The 23760-nt window shown below is 38.2% G+C and overlaps 1 protein-coding gene across 1 annotated transcript; it reads right to left on the bottom strand.

Annotated features, from left to right (window-relative positions):
* Positions 1-1731: 1731 nt before the first annotated feature.
* Positions 1732-22469, bottom strand: LOC107587974 (KN motif and ankyrin repeat domain-containing protein 2-like). The gene is made up of 13 exons (XM_016275960.1): positions 22219-22469; positions 18026-18111; positions 12217-12279; positions 10622-11998; positions 8648-8860; positions 8420-8525; positions 7361-8089; positions 7170-7257; positions 5643-5862; positions 5495-5511; positions 4318-4518; positions 2064-2162; positions 1732-1936 (listed from the first exon to the last, which is right to left on the bottom strand). Exons 3-13 carry the CDS (start codon positions 12260-12262, stop codon positions 1880-1882), a joined length of 3153 nt encoding a protein of 1050 aa, XP_016131446.1. The 5' UTR covers positions 12263-12279; positions 18026-18111; positions 22219-22469; the 3' UTR covers positions 1732-1879.
* Positions 22470-23760: the final 1291 nt, after the last annotated feature.

Here is a 23760-nt window from a genome sequence, read left to right as displayed (position 1 = left end):
TATTGGATTTTTCTTTCATGGGAACATGTCATGTCAAAATATACTAAATTTATAAAAAAATTCATACTTTATACAGACCCCCTGGCCTTACGTCAAAGACCACTAGGGGTCCAAGGACCCCTGGTTGAGAAACACTGCGCTAGACGACATCTGGTCTCATCCAACTAGAAACTCGCGAACCTTCATATTTCCTTCACTGGCTATGTATGATTACAAACTGGCAATATACAAGATTTAAAAAAAGAGATGTATTAGCTCTGTAAAACTCATTTTATGCTCATTTATAATGTTTTTGGAGAGCCCTTGTTCAATAAACCTTCAATACAAGTTTTTAACATTAACAAAATAACAAAACCATGCAGTCCTCCACAAATCAGAGTAAACAAAGTACAAGAGACCATAACACTGCACCGGCTGTGAACAAATCTGTGGTGGCAATGCTGTTTATTAGTTGTAAAGAGAACCTGTAGATGATTTACACAAGCCCACAAATTGAATACAAACACTATCTTAAGCAGGATGACGTCTCACAACGTGAATTCATTCAGTAAAAAATGCTAAAATATCATCATAAGTGTATTACCTGTAAAAGATGGCATTACAAATCTCCTAGAGAAGTAACTGGACCACTGTCTTTCCCGTTGTAGGGTGAGACAACTGCACTGTATAATCAAATATATTGTTGTAAAGGCTATCAAACGTTCTGAAAACAGCTGGTGTGGAAACTCAGAATGTGTTTTTCTTATTAGAAGAGTAAAAACCGTGAAAGGACACTTGATTAAAATACATGTTTTTTAGTTGTTTACACAATGCTCTTATAAATGTAATCAGTTGCTGGATGATTTGAATGCGAAATATTGCTGGATTGTTAAAAGTAAATGCACTTAGATAAATTGACTGTATAAGGTGACACTTCAACAAATGGACTGCTAAATGAACGATATTGCTGTTACACACTGGTTGTTATTCTTATTTGAATCGCACCCCTTTTATCTCCGCTACAATGGAAAACGCTACAAAAGGAACATAAAACAACATATAAGGACCAATGGTGTCAAGTGCTAATTCTTTTAAGAGTGCACAATTTTTATATCTCTAAAAGTTGCATATGCTAAATTGTGGACACACATACTGTACACATGTACACAAACACACAAAACCTCACACACACACACACACACAGACAGTGGAATGGACAAGGGCCACGTTCACACAGCAGCAGAATACGGTTGTCAGTCCTGTATTTGAGTCCTTAATACGGTTACGTTCACACACACACAGTTCGGTTATTTACGTTACATCTTTACGTGACATACATCTAGCTGTATGTCACGTCATACAGTGCGAGAGGGAGCCGCTCTGCCGCACAAACGGGCATCTACCGTGTGTTAAGCGTTTTCATGCGTGTTTTGTGATGGAGAATGTGACGGAGAAATTAGCTTCGTGTCTGTCACCTGAAATTTTTAGATCCCATCAGTAAGCCGCTCCAGTCAGTTTGTGTTCTGTGCGCGACTCAAATACTCCACTCTCCACCCAAATTTAAAGGCTGCTGTCGGTTAATGAAGATTTGACGGATGAACTCACGGCTCGATTGGTCGTGTCAGAAAGTGATAAGACTTTCAGTTTTATGGACGTCGCCCATCTTTGATCTTACTTTGGTCACTGTCGCTATGGTTACTAGTAAGGAATACGGGCTTGACTCCCGTTGCACATTCATACAGACAATATTCTAAACACAACTGTAAGCTGCTGTGTGAACGGGACATTTAGAGACTCACACCTGTAAAGAAAATACGGTTGTCAATCCAAAAAATTTACAGTGTGAACGTAGCCAAGGATCGTTTGCTGGAAGAGGTGACATCAGATTCATGACATCCATTTACTTCAGTTCAGAGGAGGGAGGAGAAGATCCCAGAATTGGAGACTTTGGTGACACCTGTGGAAAAGGAGAAACTTGGCGGCTCAAGTCACAGGGTTGATGAACAGAATACTGGATGTGATAGCTCTTATTGTGACATTTGTTAACTTTGGCTATTAAGTGAGAACAGAGCAAGCACACTCACAGGGGAAGGCGGCTTCGCGAAATTGAGGTGCGCATACAGAAGCACGGCAATGTCATTCTGACTGGCCTCCAGTGCTATGGAAAGAGCTGTGCTGCCGTCCTGTAAAATAGAAACAGAAAATGTCACAAAGCATAATAAACATTTTCGTAACAGCTAAATAACTAGCGTAGTGTTAGTTATGGCAGGTCACGTTAGTCAAGCTCGCCATCAACCTATGGGAATATGACACCTATCTAAGTATTCATATATAAGGTCCCGCAGTAGTATCAGCAGTTTTCGCATTGCTCAATAGCTAATTACCCTCCTCCATCCCCAACTCCTCCTCTGTCAGTCAGGATTCAGCCTTCTGATTCTCCTTTGAATCAGACTAATTCTAAAATGTGTACATAACTTTATTGAACTTTAACGATATCTACAATACATTTATGTTGGTTCTGTTCTGTTTACCCTGGGGGGGTTATCGCTGCTCTCCCTGCTCTCATCCATGCTAGCTGCAAGGATGTGCAGGGAGTTCTTGCCCAGAACGGAACCATACCGCCAATCCAAACTGTATGCTAATTGTCAATCATCTTTGAGGATAGTGGTCCTGACAGTAAGTAAGGGTTAATGGCAAACATGTGTGTCCACAATAAGGAAAATTGAAAAACATTTGAAGAATCTAGTGTAAAACAAATTCTTAGAAATGTATTCTATTCTTTGTATTCATGTTGGTTTCATTTGGTTTTAAAAACTATATACCACAAATTATTAATCCGTACATGTGACCTTTTAGTTTTAAAAACTTTAATACTAACTTTAATACCATTTTTATTACAACTTGATTAAAACAGCTGATAATATATATACCACATATTATTAATTCAGAAATATCATTAACTTTTTTAAGAGTTGTTGTACATGTGACCTTTTATAACCATTATACACCTTACAGTAACCTTGTCTCGCCATTAAAAAATCAAATGATCAAATTTAAAATACGTTAAAAAGATTTCAGACATGAGGGTCTGCAAGGGTTCTCTCTATGATAAAGTGTTTTAAAAAAAATTATATATATATATTTCCTGCCTGTTGGTTACACTTTGATTTGACAGATGAAAGTTTTTAAAATATTAATAATATTTTACCAAAACTACTTCATAGTTAATTTTTTCCCCTAAGGAATAGTAATGAAGAATTATGCTTGACGGCATACCACACTTAAAGGCATAGTTCACTCAAAACTGAAATCTCTGTCATCATTTACTCACCCTCTAGTCATTCCAAACATGTACGACTTTCTTTTTTTGTGCAACACAAAAGAAGGCGTTTTGAAGAATGTGAATAAAAAACGTGAGTTTTTTTCCCCCCCATTGACTTCTAGAGTATTTTTTTTTGTTCATACAATGAAAGTCAATGGGACTTCGCAACCAATGTTCTTCAAAATATCTGATTCACAGAAGAAGAAAAAATCGGTTACACATTATTTTAAGGCGTCCTTGTAACAGTGTAATTATACATTTAAGTACTGAGTAATTTTAATTAACTACATGCACTTACTATATGTGACCCTGGAGCACAAAACCAGTCTTAAGTCGCTGGGGTATATTTTGTAGCAATAGCCAAAAATACATTGTATGGGTCAAAATTATTGATTTTTCTTTCATGCCAAAAATCATTAGGATATTAAGTAAAGATCATGTTCCTTGAAGATATTTTGTAAAGTTCCTACATTAAAACTTAATTTTTGATTAGTAGTATGCATTGCTAAGGACTTAATTTGGACAAATTTAAAGGCGATTTTCTCAGTATTTTGATTTTTTTGCACCCTCAGATTCCAGATTTTCAAATAGTTGTATCTCAGCCAAATATTGTCCTATCATAACAAACCATACATCAATGGAAAGCTTATTTATTCAGATGGTGTATAAATCTCAATGTCAAAAAATTGACCCTTATGACTGGTTTTGTGGTCGAGGGTCACATATGGTTAGGATTAGGGTTTGGCTTAGGGTTACTTGCATGTAATTATGCATCATTTATTGTTATTATAATAGTAAGTACATGTAACATGTGCAACAAGGACACCTTAAAATAAAGTGTTACCAAAAAATCCATACAGGTTTGGAAGGACATTGAGGACAATTTTCATTTTTGGCAGACATATCCCTTTACGATGCAGAACTGGTCAAAATTGACAATGAGAAGTGATAAAGAAGATAGACGGAATTTAACAGATGAAGGTGGAATCAAGCTTGATAAAGAAAGAGATAATCACATTATCAGTGAGCGTGGCGTCACAGCCCGGCACAGACAGCAGCTGCCGCACAATGTCCACGTGTCCGTGTTCACAGGCACACATGAGCGCTGTGGAGCCGTCATCATCCCGCAGGTTTACCTGAGCTCCACAGGACAGCAGAGCTCTCACCATGTCCCCTCTGCCATGACTGACCGCCAGCATCAGCGCCGTCTGCCCCGCCTTGTATGGGTCAAAATGATAGATTTTTCTTTTATGCCAAAAATCATTAGGATATTAAGTAAAGATCATGTTCCATGAAGTTATTAGTAAATTTCCTACTGTAAACATATTAAAACTTAATTTTTGATTTGCAATATGCATTGTTAAGAACTTCATTTGTGGCGCTTTTCCACTGCGTGGTACGACTCGGCCCGGCACGGCTCAGTACAGCACAGCATGGTTCGGCTCGGCACGGTTTGCGTTTCCACTGCAGTTCAGTACCGCTTTAGAGTGAATGATTATTCACATGTGGTTATAGTTGCGCCGCCTCTACTACCACGACTCCTAAAAAAAACTTTTTCATTCCGCATCGCCCCATCAAGCTCTCGCTGGATCCGCTCCTCTGCTATCAACGAGAGGAACGTCTGTACTTCCGCAACAGACAACAAAACTTTTTGGTTGTTAAAAAAAGGTGCGCTCGTTCAAAACAGTTGCGTTCGATCCTTCGCTGGCTGTGCTGATTTAAATCTAGCGGGTCTTTTGTGTTTGTGACGCAGGTAGTGACGATTCTCTCCGGCCAATCCGTGATCAGCAGAGTTTACACGTCACATTTTGGTAACGGTACGGTTCACTTGGAACCCCAACCGAAGTGGTACTAAAAAAAGTACCAGGTGCCAGGTACTGTACCCAGTGGAAAACCCCCCAAAAGTGAACCATACCGAGCCGTACCGTGCCGTACCATGCAGTGGAAAAGCGCCATTGGACAACTTTAAAGGCGATTTTCTCAATATTTAGATTTTTTGGCACCCTCAGATTCCAGATTTTCAAATAGTTGTATCTCGACCAAATATTGTCCTAACGAACCACACATCAATGGAAAGCTTATTTATTCAGCTTTCAGATCATGTATAAATATCAATAAAAAAAAATTTACACTTATGACTGGTTTTGTCATCCAGGGTCAAAATATTGACACTCTTTAAGTACTGAACTCTACTGATTTCCCTTTCCCCACTGAATTACCCTTTTGCAATTGTAACAACAGAAATAGGGGGAGGAGAGATATGATATAATGTGTCAAAGCATGTGCCTGCCTACAAAAACAGTGCGTCAGCAGCTGCTCAGATGTGAAGAGCGTCGCTCACCAGTATCCAGCAGTAGTTTGACTACAGCGAAGTTGGAGTGAGAGACAGTGTAGTGCAGAGCTGTGTTTCCATTGCCGTCAGCCATGTTGATGACAAACTCCAGTAGCTGAGGAGAAATGGAGGCAAAGTTGTCCATGTATGCTTTGACAACTGCAGTGTCAGCAGCCTTATGACAGGACACTCTGAGCCACTCCTGCAGCACTGTGGTGTAGGCTGTCCTCTAGCAAAACAAGAGACAGAGACAGAAATGGGCTTTTACTACAGTGTATTGCAATAAATACATCATGCTCGTTTACTAGCAGATCCTCAATATGACTGAATAGCTGTTTTAAAGGCGGGTCATAAAATAAAATATGAGTGGCGCTTGTCCATGCACAACTTGCCACCACAGTGTTGGAGCTCAAACAACATGTGTCCAATCTCAAGTCTGGTCAAGTACATATTCAAGTGTGATCAAGTATATATATATATATATATATATATATATATATATATATATATATATATATATATATGTTTATACATTTTCAATTCAAGTCTAATGAAGTTTTATATATGATTCTATATGATGATAATTATGATTAGAAACAATAATTTGAGGTATTATTCATGCCTGAGGCACGAAAAGTACTGGATGAGTTATATGGCAACGTTTTGAACGGGAAATGTAGTAAAATAAGCAATAACAATAGTGATGCTAATTGTTCTATTTGAATATTTTTAATGCATCAATGGAACAATAGAAATGGCTGATGCAGTCAAAAATATTGCAAATACTAGGGCCCAATGAAATCCATCTTAATTTTTTTCTGGTTTCCGATTTATTGGTTAAATAAAATTGTAATACTCAAAAAGCATGTCTAATTAATAAAACTTTAGCAATTTAATAATTTAAATCAATTCAACTTTTTTTTTTTTTTTTTACTACAACAGGTTCCTGTGAAATTCAGAAATTTTGTGTTATCCGTTTGAATTGTTCTGGGTTTATGATTTAATATTAATTTAATCTTTTAATATGTAATCAAATGAAAATGTAACAATTACTTTGATTGTTGGCAAACAAAGCACTGCAAACAGAGGTTTACAATAAAAAATAAAACATGGAGGAATTGTGTGATACTTCTTAAAAAAAATGTCGTTTTATTAATTTTATTTCTATTATTTGAAAAGTACATTCAACTGTACAACAGTAATATACTTCTGTCACAATTTCAAGTTAAACCAAACTTTTGTTGTCGTGAAGGCCTAGCTCAAAACTAATACATATTGTGACTTGATTACGTGTACAGCCCTACTTTTGATTTATTCACCCCAAATGTGTCAAATTCTGTGACATTTCATGTTATACTGTAAATTCCATTTATATGACTGGATGGATGCGTGTTTTTTTCCGCATTTACAGGACTCATAGGGCCTTATGCAAATACAGACTAATTTTCTAAGCAAAGTAATTACATACTTCACTTTAAAGTTATGAACTATGCTATCTATCCCTTTTAAGCATGAGAACACAATTGATGAACATACTGCATTTTGATGACTAAATGCATTTGGTTCACTGAGTGCCTTCTGCAAGGTGTGGAGGGCCGCCACGAGACTGCCACTCAAATCCAGTCTGGAAAGAATGAGACATTTTTGTAAATCAGCATTTACAGCCAACTACATAATCAAAAGTGAATCTCATAAGAACTTGGTGTCACTGATTTGAGTCTCCCTACCTGCTTGCTTGTTTGTTAGTAGGGGTGGTGCTTGTATTTTCAGCTGGATCAGTGGTGGAGGATATGGCTATGTCCTGTTTTGCTGAGGCATCAGTACATTGTGACTGTGTTGCTCCTTGTTGGATGGTGAGGTCAGCGGTTTTTGATTGGCTAACATCTTGCTGAGGTTTGGCACCGGTGGATTGTGACTGAGTGACTGTTTGCTGAGCAGCAAGGCCCGACACATCTGGCTGAGTGAGATTTGGCTGGACGTTTGAATCGGTGGCTTTGGATTGCTGCACCATAACGCTGGTGGATGACAACTGGACAGAGTCTTGTTCAAGAGAAGCGGCAGTGCTTTGAGAGGTACGCCCTTGGAAAACATTTGCTGATTGAACGATGCCCTCCGGATGAGCCATGGTGGTCACTGACGATTGGTTTACAGAGTGCTGTATGCCTGCCTCTGCTGCTGGTGATTGGGTGACCGGTTGCTGGGTAGCTGCATCCGTGGCTTGCGATTGGCTGGTGCTTTGCTGTGCTGCAGTGTGATTGGCTGGTGGCTGGGCAGTGCTGTGCTGAGGTGTTTGAGCAGCTGCTGTCTCACAGATGGGCTGCAGGCTGCAGGAGGTCACCTGAGACTGCTGAGCCACAGATTCCGGTAGTTTCTCTGTAGCCTCGTGGTATTCGCTTGCATCGCTCTCATCTTCTGAACTTTCCAAGCTGCTGTTGTCAGAGGATGTCGACTCGTACCTGCAGGGCACATTAGCTCTTTTATTTACCAGATAATTAAAATGAAATGTATCCCAAATTGATCATCTAAACAAGATGTGCAGTTCCTGAAGGAGACATAATTGTCGCAAGGCAGCAAAATAATAGTTTTGTGCTTGTTTTCAGTTTAATATAAAATTTCCTAAAAACTATAGTTTCCAAAAACCAAAAAGTCACCCTTAACCAAATAGTCTGAGCAATATATACATTATGCTAAAAGAAACATTAGCAAAAATACATAGTAGTTCAATGACAACAGTTGAAACAAATATCTACAACATACTTATTTAATTCACATAATGCTTTATTTACCCTCCATTGACTCCTATGAACTGCAGGTTCTTTTTGGTGTACGGAGAGCCAGGTTCCCCATCTGCCTTTCGCTTCATAATTGACCTCAGGTTGGACTGAGGGGAGGCTGGAAAAACACACACACATGGACAGTGTAAAAATCACTAGTTATCTTATAGATATCCATAGAATACATGGAAGATGCCTGCTGGTTAGTTATCAGCAGTTACTAAAAACAACAAAGCAAACCTGGTTTTGCTGGATCGATTTGGATGGCTTCTTCTGCTGGTTGCTGGTTAATCTCTCCCTCTTTTAGCCGTTGGCAGACGGCTGTCACTTGGCTGCACTTTGTCTCCATAGCAGTTGCCTGGTTGGTCACTGGCACTGATTTGGACACTTCACTTCTCAAGACCTCTCGCACCTGCTTAGAGCTTATTGCAATGGGAAATTCACGTGGTGATTCTGAGGGCAAAAAAGAAAGGGAGTAGTTTAATGGGATAGTTCATCCACAAATTTTGGTTCAACTTTCTTTCTCTTGGAGAAATGGAGATTATCCATGCTGCAATTTTCAACACTGTGAAAGTGAACAGAAACAGAAGTGGTGTAACTCCAAAAATGTAAAAATGGCACTATAAAAGTGGACCATATGACTTAAGGGTGGTCACACTATACTTCTGTGGACACTGCTATGGACAAGATATAATGTCATGCTCTGTAGTGCCTTTTTTAAAAACATAAATTCAACATATAACAAATAATAATCAATCCAAAATGTAAAAATATACATCATTCTTTACTTTACTGCAAACCTGCACCTTTAAAGTTTGTGTTCAGCAGTTCAGCTAAGAGGTAACGCTGTGACGTATTGATTTTTTTTGGTCTACTGGGTCATGCATCTTCACACAATATGACATTACAGGTCAGAGTTCAACAAAATTGAACTTTCCAATGCAATGAAATTCACATCAGCTTGTGTTTCTGGTTTCCCACAAGAATGGAAGTCAATGACCCCTTATGCACATTATTCCAAAAAGTTATAAATCCATACAACAGCTTTAAGTAAGGAACAGACCAGATTATTTTGAATGCTCAAATGGGCAATGGCTCCACTGCCTTTAAGCTTGGCACATTGTGTCTTCACTCAACATATCTGAATACACATGTGCAGTGTTGGGGAAAGTTACTTTTAAAAGTAATGCATTACAATATTGCGTTACTCCATAAAAAAGTAACTAATTACGTTACTTAGTTACTTTTTATGGAAAGTAATGCGTTACATTACTTTCGTGTTACTTTTTAAATCTGGACAGGGCTTGCTTGTTTGTTTTTAAAATAAAAAAGTGATATTTTTGGCAAATATAAAAGCCTTTTCACACCAAAAGTGAAATGAATAAGCCTCAGGCTGAAGGGAAAGTACATTTACGTCCGTACAGTAGAATGCAGAAGAAGAAATTTCAACACACTTCAGCAATAAAAAAAAGACACACAAATGTTTGTCTAGAGTAATTTGTGCTTATTAGTATGGTTGAACTGAATCATCGAAGACATTGGTTAATAGATTTGGATTAAATACATAAAGGATATTTGTGTTGTTTAACATTTAATTATTGCAGGTTTGCGTCATATTCTGAGTTGCATTATTTTTATTCATTTTGAGCAATACTAAATGTTTTTTTTTGTGAGTGAGTGAGATGAATTCATGCATATTCATATTTATTTTAGAACTACAGTAGCATCTTCTGATTTCTCTCAACATGGGGACAGGAGAGCTGCCAATCAATAAATTGGAAAAAAAAGTAACTTATTAAAAAAAGTAACGTTATTTATTTGAAAAAGTAACTCAGATATTCGCTTGTAAATTAAAAAGTAATGCGTTACTTTACTAGTTACTTGAAAAAAAGTAATCTGATTATGTTACTTGTAATGCGTTACCCCCAACACTGCACATGTGTATATTCATGTGTATATTCAGTTGGGTTAGGATTAGGAGATTTGAGTGAATAATGACTTAAATTAAAATTTGGTGTCAGAATACTAATATGGGGCATGGACCACTTTCATGGTGCATCTTTGTAATTTAACAAGTGAACACTGTTTTTCCCCTTTTACTGTTATTGTACAGAAAAAAGCAAAACAAATGTTCTGCTTCCTTTCATGTACCATGAAAAGTAGTTCAGGTTTGGAACAACATGAAGGTGAGTAAATAGCGACAGATATACACACCCTCTACTGCTGGGGACTCTGCATGTCTTCTGTGGGCTCCTTCTGGTGCAAACCCAGGCTGAGCGGGAGAAGTGCAACCCTGGGCTCTTAGCAGTGTCCCCACACCCACCACTGTGGGCTGCTCCAGTGTGTACACTTGGATCCCCACGGTTCTCTGCTCATGAGGCTGCTGAGTAAAACTGACAACTGTGTGCAGGCCTGCACCGGCCTGACCCTGCTGCTCCTGCCAGCCGATACTGGTGGCTCTCACCGCATGGCTCACCTGAGCGGAAAGAGCTCGCCTCTCTCTCTGAGCCACTTCCACTTGCTGCTGAGCGCTCTGTAGCTCCTGCATCGTTTTCCTCAGTTGAACTTCTAAAAGCCCCACCTTAGTCTTGAGGGCTTCGGCTTCAGGCAGCAGCCCCAAGTCCTCTTCTCGCACCCCAACTCCCACTTGATGGTAAACCACCTCAGGTCCCACACCCACAGTTCGCACCTCCCGCTTTGCACCCGGACGAGCTCCACCTACAATTACAGTCTCCTCGATTTCACATCCTGAGTCCTGAAGGGAACCCGGAGTGGTAGGTGATAGACTTCCTGCGCCTCGGTTCGCGGCTCCTGTCCCGTTTCCCGTTTCCTCTTCGGGGATGTCGATGTAGAGCTCTCCCCGTGGACGGCTCCGACTGAACCCCAGTGTGTGTCCCAGGAACTTCTGGCTCTTGAGTTGCACGCTAAGCTGCCTCTTCTCCTCCTGAAGCACGGAGATCTTCACTTGCAGCACCGGGATGGTCTTCACCTGCTCCTCCAGCTCCCGGATCTTCCGCAGGGCGATGGCCATCTGCTCCCGTACGTGCTGCAGATGGGCGGGTGTCGGTGAGACAGGTGTGGACAAGCCAGAGCTTATTGGCGTATAGGAGCCACCTCCCTGGGCACGATTGAAGCTGTGGGCACTGGATAGTGAGGTGTTGGAGCTTGCCACGCTGCTGTGCATGCTGCCCAGGTTCGAGAAACGACGGCCATCCTTCTCCTCCTCCAGCTTGCGGCGAGCGTCCAGCAAGGTCTTCTCCACGCGTGTCGTACTGAAGTTGGGTCGCTGTGAGCTGTGAAATCCCGGCGCACAGTAGGAGTACGACGAGTGACGGCTGTCCATGCTGGCGTTGGAGCAGAGCGACTCAGTTGAAGTCCACCAGGAGCCCGTGTATCCATAGCCACGTGGAAGCGAGCCATAACGTGGGCGCCGCTGCACTGGCACCTTCTTAATAGTGTTGCCCTTTTCAATATCATTGACATACTTGAGGAAGTCCAGGTCCAGATGGTAGCCATAGGGGGTCTCTACTGAGTATGGAGCCTCTGAGTCCTTTCCATGCAAGGAGGGGGGCTCCGGGGGGTTAATCTTCCCTAAAGATAGAGGAAACAACTTTAAACTGCAGGAATTCTTGGTCTAATCTTTGAATCAGACAACAGGGAAAAGAATAAGGCTATGACTGAATCAGGGCTTCACTTAGTGAACTTATTAGTTAGCCTCTTAAGTGCGGATGAACTGGAGAAAGACAACAGAATCACGATATATAAACATTAGAGTATGTGTAGTATCCGGATTCAAAGTGGGACCTTACCTGGAAAACTGGAGTCCATATGAAGCACCTGAGCCATGATTGTCATTCACCAGCCAATCTCTCCTGGATAGGAAAGATACTGTAAGTAACCAATACCAATTTTCCAATTGAACCTAAGAGATCTATGACGAGCTACCAAACCTAATAGTTAGCTCTCATTCAAAATCTTTAAATCAGAAATTAAGCTGCAGCGTACAAATATACTCCTCAGACTAGCAGGGGGAAAGGCTCAAATTCCATATTAGCACTGGATTCACAGGAGGTAAATGGTAATTTCAAGTTATCTAAGATATGTTAGGTTTGAAAACTGAGAACCATGTTTCCTTTTTCCAAATAAAGTACCTAAAGGATAGTTAATGGAATCGTTACGAAAGCAGAAAAGTTCAGATGAATATGAATCAGAGCTGCTAAATTCTTCTTGTTTCCCATTTCTGAATAAGATTTACTCCTCAGATGATGATATCTTAAATTCAATTCAGTCAGTCATGAGGGCGAGTACATTTTGGGTGAACTATTCCTTGAAGTCCAACAAATTATACAGTGCCCCTCACAGTTAAGTAAGTAATGATAAAAGTAGTGATATACACCTATTTAAATGTAAATTTATAAATAATTATAGATCCTAACAGAAAACTCTTGAGCATTTAACTAGTAAGCTAATTTTTGACGTTTGTGAATGTTGTTAAAATGATACTAAGGAAATATGTAGAATTAACCAACACTGACTTGAATGTGTACCTTTAAGATCCCACACAAATCTTTTGTGTTGGGTTCAAGTCTTAATTAGGAGGGTCAAACTCCCTGTAATTCGTCCCTTTCTTTATCCCCTACAAAGTTAGACTGTTCAGTTTCTGTTTGTTTCTAGTTCTCTTGTTTGGAGGAGAGGGGAAAGTTCTCTGGCAGGCAACAACAGGAGAAAGAGCATCTGGTTACAGCCTTATTAGGAATCATCTGAATACGCTCTCTGTGGTTCTCAGAATTGAGGTACTGTAAAAGAACACAGACACAGGAACTATTGCTTGGCCTTTCTCTCTCTCGCACTTTTTATCTCCTTTTTTCTCCCTTATTTTTCCTCACTCTGTCAGCTGATGATCAGGAGATAGCAGCTGACCTCTGTCCGCTCTTCCTTCTTCTGCTCTCTCAGTTGTGCATTTCGACTGAGGCAAAGCATTCCAGCTTTAAGTCAATTAGGTAAAATGAAGCAGAAGCATTACATGCACAGGCCTTACTATAACTTATTTTTCTCTCTCTTTTCATCTGGCTCTTGTGCTTTTAGACTGCTCTCTTTTTCCCCTCAGCATTGCATCTTTCCCAGCTAATGTGCCTTCTTGCCAAAGATTAACTTTCTAGGTCATTAGTTAGAGGTGAGGTGGGGGGGGGTGCAGTGCCACGAGCTATCTCTGTTCCCAACATTAACAGCATATTAGACCACAGAGTTGGGCTCGAACTTCACAGACATCTCAAAGAGAACTGCTGACTGCTCCAGTAATTTCGGTTCAAAATGGCAAAATTGCTTCTCCCTTGCTGCCTCACACAAAACTTTTCCCCTCTGTCTAATCTCATGACCCTCTCGGTCTGTTTATGTTCTTGCCTCTTTGAGGAGAAAGTAGGGCATATACGGAAACACTGACTGAACTGATTTGGTATTTTGTAGATCTTAAGCCGACAAAATGAGCTCTCTTGCCCACTACCCATCCTGTGTGCTTTTGCTCACTTCCTTACACTTGAAATCTCACTCATTTAACAGGCCTCTCAGCTGTGTCACAGTGCCCCATTTTGACATCCGGTTGTATTTGTTTTGTATGAAATTAATCTTATTGAACTATCACTACCATTCAGATGTCATGTTAAGAACAACAAATACACTATTTTTCACCTTCATAATTTTAGGATGTAATGTGGAATATTTTATTTTTAGTATATAGCTTCAAACAATATAATACTTTTTGTCTCAGTTTTTTGTTACTTAAATGCTTATTTTAAAATACATTAATACAAAAATATAATTATTTTTATAATTATTATTTCTTTGTTTGTTAAACTTTTGCAGCTTTTTGGTAAGCAAGTCAGTTTTTTTGTCACAAAGATTTCCCAAGTTTCCATATCACCTAATTTCAATAAATGGGATATGTAGGGTAAATATAACATTTTTAATGCAAACAACAGAGAACAAATTATTACATTTAAACATTAAAAAAATTAAAGAAAGAATAAAAACGGCAATTTTACCATTAATACAAGATGCTAATAATACAAAAACTTAAAAAAATAAACATTGTATGATGTTTCTGACTGTGCCCATTAAAAATATCACAATGTAGAAAGATGATAATGAGGCCATGCAGGACAAAAAAGATTTTATTAAAACATGCCGAGCTGCTTAAGTCAATATCATCTTAATTAGTGGGTTTTTGACACTTGAGAAATGTTACTGTGAGCGCTAACACACAAACTTGTGTATGTATGTGTGAAAATTTGAGCGTCAGTGCTGTGAAGAGTGTTGACAGGGGGACGGTTGATGTGCCATAATTAGAGACTCCAGTAAAGGCTCACAGCATGACAAACATCCAGCCTTCAGCAATAACTGCCCTGTCTCTCTCACTATGCCACAAACACATCGTCCTGTCTCTCACTCTTATTTCTCTGCTCTATTTTTCTAACATCTATGTTATTATTGTTCATATTTAGGGTTAAGATTTGAACAAACTCTTAAACTGGGCAACTCATCCTGTATCATACTGCACTGTAAGTACTAAGTCAAATCGTCAGCTTACTGATTTTTCCCAGCGGCCATAACCTACATATGACTTTCCTGTCAACTGATAAAACAGCCAAAAAAACACCCTTTAAGGGGGTCTGAATACTTTCCGTACCCACTGTATATCTAAAGACTGCAACCATTCAGAAAACCCTAGTAACTGCATAGAAACATGTTAAAACCCACTCTGAACACTTCCACAACCTCATAGCAAACATTCAGAATGTGTTAAGCATTAGGGCTGCATGATTTGGGGAGAAAATGTAATCACAATTTTTTGAATAAAAATTGCTATTGCGATAAAAAAAATGAGTTATGATTTATTTCAACATTTTAGAGACATTACAACAGAAAAAGCATTTAAATTGAATAATATGTATATGTATTTTAAAGGGGTGCTATAACAAAAAAAACAAACCAAAAAAAAAAAAACATTGTCGAAGCATTTTTTTCTAAGAGCTACAGGTTTGCTATCTATGTGGGCTGCTCAATTTGGCCACATTTTGGGATTATATATCAATATAATAATAATTATTATGAATTGCTATTTTTATGATGATTATTAATATTATTAAATAAAAAACTAAACTAAATAAGAAAAATTACTATTGTAATAATAATACTTTCACTGTACATTAAAAAAAGAAGTGCTCAAGTGAAAATTTAGCTCCGAAATGAGCTGTACATAGATTTAATTAAATAGCAGTCTTTGCGATTTGATAATCACACTTAGCCATATCACAATTTTGCTTAGGCAGCGGCTTTTTGTGCTAGTTGTAAATAGCAATGGATTCTATTTACACTAAGCAAAAATAGCAGTAGACTTATTTTCTGCTATTTATACTACATACTGCAAATAGTGTCAATTATCTGCATGTATAACAGTATGCAATAATAACAAATTGAGTAAATGATCATTTTTATTAAAATTATTAAAAGGATACAGCCTTATTGTAACAATAAGAGCTTAAAGAGCTGTTAACACTTTCGTTGTTCTGTACCACTGGGTGTAGGGCTGCACGATTAATCGAATGCGATTGTCATGCACATCTCGTCAGTAAAGCTGGTTCTGTGATTAGTATTAAATCTCAATCACGTGCTTTCAGATGGAGCAGCATCCAGAAACCTTTCTGTGAATGAACACACATATCCTTCAGGTCATTGTGTATATTATTGCTGTCTTGTATATTGTCTGTTGCATTGTAGACTATTTTATGCATGCTTATGATATAACCACTCGTTCATGTAACCTTACATATACCATGTTTGGTCTCTATGAATTCGTATTCGGATTATCTAATTGAAAGTGTATATTATATGTTTATACCTATGCAACATATTAGTGTTCTAAGAACATTTAGCAATCTTTCATCACGCCCCCACTTGAGTTTCATTTGCAAATTACCATGCCCTCACACAAAGGGTCATTAAACCCTCCAGTAATGGCAACCTCCCACTTGGGATTTCAGCCTTTCTCTCAGGCTGTAAATCTGCTGAATATGCAAATGATTCCATAACTTCATTCCTTATTTCTCTCCTCTTTACTGCTTAAGCTTTAACCCTTTCCTATACCAACTGTAACAGTTGACCCTGAGAGGTCAAATAAATATCTACAGCGGATCTAAATATTTATAATTAATTATAACTAGTTATGATTAATTATTCATATTTCCCCATGAGCTGATTCGCTACACATTATTATAATAAAAATTATAATAAGACGAACTCGGACAAACCATATATTGTCGTAGTCGTGTGTTTATTAGTCATGTAGAGTTAAATCTTCTGTTTATTCAGCAACCGCTATAGGCATTTCCTGGGTTTCTTCTGCTGGGTGTATTTGGAGTTTCAGCGCGAGAGCGCCCTCTGGCCTTCAGATGGAGATTTACTGCTGATCACAAAACCGTGTTTCACTGAAAGATACGCATGACAATCACAGCTCCTGCCTAATCGTGATTTATCGCCTTTGCGATTTAATTTTGATTAATCGTGCAGCCCTAATTGGGTGCATACAATGAAAATAAAGATTCATTCATAAAGCCCTCCCTACATCTACCCTAACTCTATCCGATACTTTATTTTCAACTTACTCAAAACAGCAGCCACGTATCAATATCCATCCAAAATACTGCAAAGCGACACACGTCAAACCCCTTTTAGCAACATTTCAGCAATCGCATAGCAATACCCTGGAAATACTACAGTGCCATTCACATTACAGTAAATGTCCAAACCCAGTTTCCTGACTCTTGTCATTTCAGCATTATGGAACAATCCCCTTCTCCAGCCCACCATGTCCACCCTCTCCTGCTGAAGAACAGGGCTGCATAGGACACTATGCGTGCATGTGTGGTGGTGACCTTCCTCGCTCTTTGTCTGCTCATAAACAGTGTCCCATTGAGATGCCACTGAACAGAACACAGTGTGCCCCCCTCCCCTGCAGCACCCTGCCACTTCTCAGTGGCATGCAGCAGACCTTTCACCAGCACAGCCAGTCTCTACCCTCCTCCAGAAGGAATGCTTTGCCCTAAACCCATGCCCCTCTCTCCGTACCTCTCTCCCAACTTCCCTCGCTTTACATTCCAGAGCAGCGGAAGTTGACATCTCCTGCCTCCAGGGTGTCCCACACCCACCGCCACATTATTAAGATTAGCAATCTTAAGGGAAGTCTTATATCGGTCTACTTTCGGTGGCCAGTAGGAGTGATTTCGCCATTCTTGTGGAGTCAGGAAAGCTGTATTCCTCAAAGCTGGTTTCATATTATGTAAACAAGTCAAGAAAAAAGGTCTGGTCATTAGTTTCACTCAAGCAAGCTTTCTGAGGAACAGATAAACATTATGCGGTGTTTAGTTTTGATGATGATGTTCAAAGCTCTCTTTATCACTGTGTGAAACTCAAGGTCCGTTTGCAACAAGCTGCTTCATTTTTCTTGGCTATGACGTGGAATTTGGGATGCTTATCTACAAACTAGGCATAAATGGACTCCTTAAACTCAAGGGAACTGCTTGAGTAATTTGTATCTTGTCTAAAGATAGCAGTCATATAACTCACTGTGCTGCAATGATGGTCTCTCTTCCCCGACCTCCTCGCTCTCCTCTTTCGATTCCTTCGACTCTCTTATGGATGCCACCAAAATCCTAAAGGAGGGGAAAATATGAATTATTTAGAGAACGGTTTAAATTACGACCAACACTGGCAGATTCTTTGTACGATGTCGGTCGCACCCTTCATTTTAGATGTTTGCAGTATCTTGAGCACTAGAAAAGCCACTCCTCACGACTGTTGATCCAAAAAAGCCTCTTCTATAAGAGACTAATTTGTCTGGCTCTCTATCATCATTGCTTACCACCACAACACACCCCTCAACCACAACAACATGTTACTTGGCAAATCGTCCCGAGCCTGGGAAAGCTCTGCGCTGTGAGCCGTATTTTTTTGGTCCGGAGTTCTACTGAGTCACCCGCCTAAACCCAGAGAGACGGACACACCCCAGCTGGACACCAGACGGCATCCAGAAACATTCCAGAACATCGTGGACCTTCACAAACACTCCTAAACCTCAAAGGTTTCCTCAAGAGCACGGTTCAAGCGACTTTGGTTAAAAATCTGCATGACTGGAAAATGATCCTCTTAATCTCATACAGACATTTCATTTCTGGCCATCTAAACTTACACTTGAAGAATCAAGGGCACGTTCTTCTAACGCTCAACATCTCATACATGCATTTCTGCAGTCTTAGTGGTGAATTGATACGATTTTATGGAGCAACAATGTAAAATTAGGAACATTAGGTTACATTGTTCCAACACTTTTGTCATGCCAGTTTCTAGAGGGAGAAAGAAACAGAGCCTTATACAGGAGTGACAGCCAAATCACAAAGAGCCATTCATTCAGCCTCAAACTCCACAGCTGGTTCTAATATAGAGATGGGAGGAGCACGGCGAAGAGAGAGAGACTGCCTTTAAAACACATGTAATGCTTCTCATTTGCCCACTGCTGAGAAAGTCCTATTCTTTCTGGAAAACAAAAAGAGTAAATTACCGTAACCATAAACTCTTTCTAATGCGCAGCTTCTTTTTCTGGATGTATTCGCTAGCGGTTTATGTGTACATTTGTTGTGAGTTTATGGACATTGGCATTTGTTTGGATGACATAAAATGATGTAACAAAGATATAGTGGAGCTCAAAAATGTGAGATTCAACAACAACAAAAAAAGTACAATTTGCAAATAAACAATGATTTAAGATTTAAAAATTAAATCAAGAAACACCGATATAAAATATACATTTTATGTGCCGCTTGAGTGCTGTTTTCATTCAAGAAAAAAGGGAAGAAGCCAAAAAGTCACTTTTAATTTTCAAGTTAACCTTTAGGTCAAATTTATCATTCAAAAGTTACAATTGATAAGATAAAAAAAATAAAAAATTACCAAGGCTGCATTATTTTATTTAAAAAATACGGTAAAATAGTCATTTTTAAAAAATATTACTACAATTATTGTTTTCAGTTTTCTAAAATCTTATAAAATGTCATTTATTCCTGTGATGCAAAGTTGAATTTTTGGCACCATTACCCTAGGTTTTGTCACATGATCCTTCAGAAATGATTGTAATATGCAGATTTGCTTACTTTTATCACTGTTGTGCTACATATTTTTGTGGAAACCGAGATATATTTCTTCAGGATTCTTTAATGAATAGAAAGTAAAAATAAAGAACAGCATTTATTTGATATTAAAATCTGTTGTTAAAAAGACATTGTAAATGTCTTCACTGTTACATTTGATCAATTTAATGCAATATATATATATATATATATATATCTTATTATCCCCAAACTTTTGAATGATAGCATAATTTGTAAATAAATAAATAAGAAAAATGCTAAATAAAGGGGTCTCAGACTGTATATACAGTACACCCCACTGTTTATCATGCATGTCTAGGGTTGCAAAAAGGTGGAAAATTTCCAGTAAATTTCGGAAAAATTCCAGAAGTTTTGGAAACTTTCCAGGATTTTTTTGGAATCTTCCAGGGATTTTTGACAAGTTTCCGGAAACATACTGGAAATTTTCCACCCCTTTGCAACCCTAACTGTGTCACATAGTATACTATTAAATCGATAGTAATTTTTACCATAATGACTTATGTGGATGGTGATAAATTTAGATAAGGCCAACACATGCACATAAAACAATAGCTCGAAAGATTGACACCACACTTGACTACACACTTATGTCTAGGGCCAACAATATAAATGTCTCCTTCCAACCACACATGAAGCCACACACCGTCAAGCACGTACTCAACAAAAGTTCATGACCTTTACATAGATGAGGATGATACTCTTACTCATGATAACTACATGAGGTCTACGGTCTATTGAAAACAAGTGTGCACATGTGTACGTAGATTTCAGGTTCAGAAAGAGTTACAGGAAAGGGAGCTACAGTTCCCCAAAGACCCAGAAAGTAGTCGGTCACTTCCTCCCAGTCAAGGCGAAGGGGAGAGTTCAAAATCAGGGCGGGAGAGAAAAACAGAAAAGACAGAAACAGTAACAGAACAGACAAAAAAAAAACGCAGCACATTCAGCAGGAAGGAGAGCAGAAAGACAAAGGGTGTAGGTCCAGGATGGACACCGGGAGAGGCTAAAACAGTAAAGGGTGATATTTAAATGGAAACGTCTACAGCAAAAATACTTTCGGTTGCTTTCAGACTAAGAAACCCAGCGTGAGTCATTTCAAATGCCATTGGCTTTACGTTTTGTGATCTTTGCTGACCATATGCTGTAAAAAAGCACAGCAGGGCTAGATGAAATTTAAGGAAAACTCAGCAGTTTAAAAGGCCTCATCCGTCCCGACTGTGATCGTATTTAGTACATTCCTCTAACCACTCAAGAAAAAACATAAGACAAAGCTGGAACTGTGCCGTGTCTTTGAACTACGTTTGACAACTCTTAAAGCCCAAAGTATACTTCGTTTTTGTACGCATACACGTAAAAAGTGAAGTATACTTTGGGCTTTAGGTCCCAAAAATGTTAACTATAAAGATAACTTTATTAGCATCCACACCAATGGACGATAACGTCCTGTTTATTACAAGCACATGCTGGAGATTTATTGTCTGTCAATTCAAACACTCGATCTCTTTTAACTGGAGGATTCTGATTGGCTGTCAAAGTTTTTATCATTCATCAGCTGGGGAAAAAATGGTTCTGAAAGTGATTCCAATTAAGTAATTGGCTGAAAGGAAACGTGAAGAAAAAGACAACAAAGATTAATTCATCATTTAAAAAGGTAATTATAAAAAAGGAGTAACCCCAAAACAAAAACACAAAGTCGCGTGGCGTGACTAAAGCAATAGTGTAAAACCTCCAAATGTCACAGTTACGCAAAAGAAATATATAAAACACATGAGTCGCTCTTTTTCACACATCCCAGAGCTCTTTCACGATCAGTAACAAGCTCATTTGAATCAGCGCACGTGTTAAGCCCAACAGCTCTTGGCCAGTGAATTCAAAACCACTGCAGCTAAGGGATGAACATCTGGAAGTCATGAAGAACTCCAGCAGTCCCACCCTCTCCCCAGAGTCACAGCAGTCACGGGGCTTTCATTTCATGAAGAATTTCCCCCCAAACCGCCATCAGCACTCATTTACCCATCGAGCCTGTTTAAATATACGATTACAGCAATATTCAGGTAAAACACATAAAAGCTGTATTATGACCGGATTTGTCTGTAACAAAAAGGCGCGCGCGTCCGCAAACGAACCCAGCTTACACTAAAACGAATGTTTCATTATTATTATTTTTGAATGTTTTCAACAACCAAGTGATTCCATTTCTTATGAATTAAATATAATCCCACAGGCGTGTCTCTGAACTCTCAGGATCACACATTGCGCGCGCTTCCCGTTATAGATGCTTTTCATTTTCATATTCCTATAATAATAATAATAATAATATAAATCAACCAAAAAAAAAGCGAGCATTGTTTTTCAAATAAATGCGCCACAGACTCTAGAAATAAGTCATATAGTAGCAATAAATGCGTTTTAAATGGTGAATCCCCATCGTGGTGCCGTCACTTTGAAACTAGCAGCCTTGTACAAATGAGCAGCACAAAGACTAAGCATCACAACCACGAAAGCAAATGGAAAACCGACAGCGCACACGTATACAGTATGTTTTCCCCATAAAAAATCAGAAGGTTAAGCAGAAAGCACGCGCGTATTGTCACCTACCCCTTCCAGTGCCCTCAGTCGATGAGGCCAGCAGAGCCAAAAACACCGCAGCCGAGCCGAGGCGTGCAGCGAACCCCTCCCTCCGCTCTTAAAGAGCCACTCTTCCTTTACTCCCACAATCCTCCTCAAATAATGGCCCTTCTTATTTTCACTTGCAAACAATCCTCGCAACATAAAGCAACTGGTTCAGTACCGCGAGAAACAACACACAACTAGCCTACTTAATAGTGGCTCGGGGAACATCGCGTTCATTAGTATTACACTCTGCTTTAATGCGGCTACACTGAATCGAAGAGTTGTACTTTTTTGAGATTCGAGAACGCTGGGGACACGACGTCACAATGGCCTTACGTCACCGATCTCCGATGACGAGGAGGACGCTGTAATAAAGCCCATCAGGATGATATTCATGTGGATCTGTCTCGTTACACAGCAATGCCACGTTGACCACATGGAGGTCGCTTTGAGAAGCAGACAAGCAAGCTGTGAGGAGATTAATAAGAGCTGCATGTGAAAAGAAAAGAGGGTTCAAAAACGGCTTTAAAGAAATATCTTCAACCGTCTATTTTTTTACATCTTAGTATATTTTTTGAAATATCATTTACAATATATTTTCTATACACTGTAAATACACAATGCATATATTGTAATATATAGAATATATTGTATATAATATTTTCATTCATTAAATATAAATATATACATTTAATAGTTACATTTAAGTATCAGTATACATAAACGCTTAAAGCTTTTAATATATTAGTATTTTTTTAAATGATCTTAAAATATTATTTACAACACATTTACTATATTTGAATATTGTAATATTTTTATTTATTAATATAAGATATTTAATATTTACATTTAATAGGCATATCTATATCAGCATACATAAACCATTTTTAATATACAACAGCTATACTACAGCTCTTAACATATTAATATATATTTTTAAATGACCTCAAAATATAATTTAAATATATTTGCTATACATTGTAAATACACAGAATGTATATATTGTAATATATAGAATATATTGTATATATTTTCATTTATTAATAATATAAATTTAATATGTGTGCATCTGTCAGTATACATAAACGCTTAAAGCTTTTAATATATTAATATTTTTTTAAATTATCTTAAAATATTATTTACAACACATTTACTATATTTGAATATTGTAAATGATATTATTTATTAATATAAATAACATTTAATATTTACATTTAATAGGCATGTCTATATCAGCATACATAAACAAACTGTAATATACAACAGCTATATTACAGTTTTTAATATATATTTTTAAAATTACCTCAATTTTATTTCAATATATTTACTATATAGTGAATGATCAATAATATACATAATACACATTTTATTTACGTGTAATGTGTATCTTCATCTATACATATTACTGTTAAAAACATCTTAACATTATTTACAATATATTTACTATACAGAGAATATTACTGTAAATAATAAATGATATTATTTATTAATATAAATAACATTTAATATTTACATTTAATAGGCATG

Source organism: Sinocyclocheilus grahami, unplaced genomic scaffold (genome assembly GCF_001515645.1).
Source record: "Sinocyclocheilus grahami isolate Dianchi unplaced genomic scaffold, SAMN03320097.WGS_v1.1 scaffold97.1, whole genome shotgun sequence".
NCBI classification, from domain to species: domain Eukaryota; kingdom Metazoa; phylum Chordata; class Actinopteri; order Cypriniformes; family Cyprinidae; genus Sinocyclocheilus; species Sinocyclocheilus grahami.
Note: the sequence above shows the minus strand (reverse complement) of the source record. Positions and strands in the feature narration are given on the sequence as shown.

Excerpts from the sequence above, each read along its gene's own strand:
- LOC107587974 (XM_016275960.1), bottom strand. The coding sequence starts at position 12,262 with ATGACAATCATGGCTCAGGTGCTTCATATGGACTCCAGTTTTCCAG. Across the intron at positions 8,861-10,621 it reads AGAGTCCCCAGCAGTAGAGG|AATCACCACGTGAATTTCCC; the intron begins GTGTGTATATCT and ends TTTTGCCCTCAG. Across the intron at positions 8,090-8,419 it reads TTCATAGGAGTCAATGGAGG|GTACGAGTCGACATCCTCTG; the intron begins GTAAATAAAGCA and ends TGTGCCCTGCAG.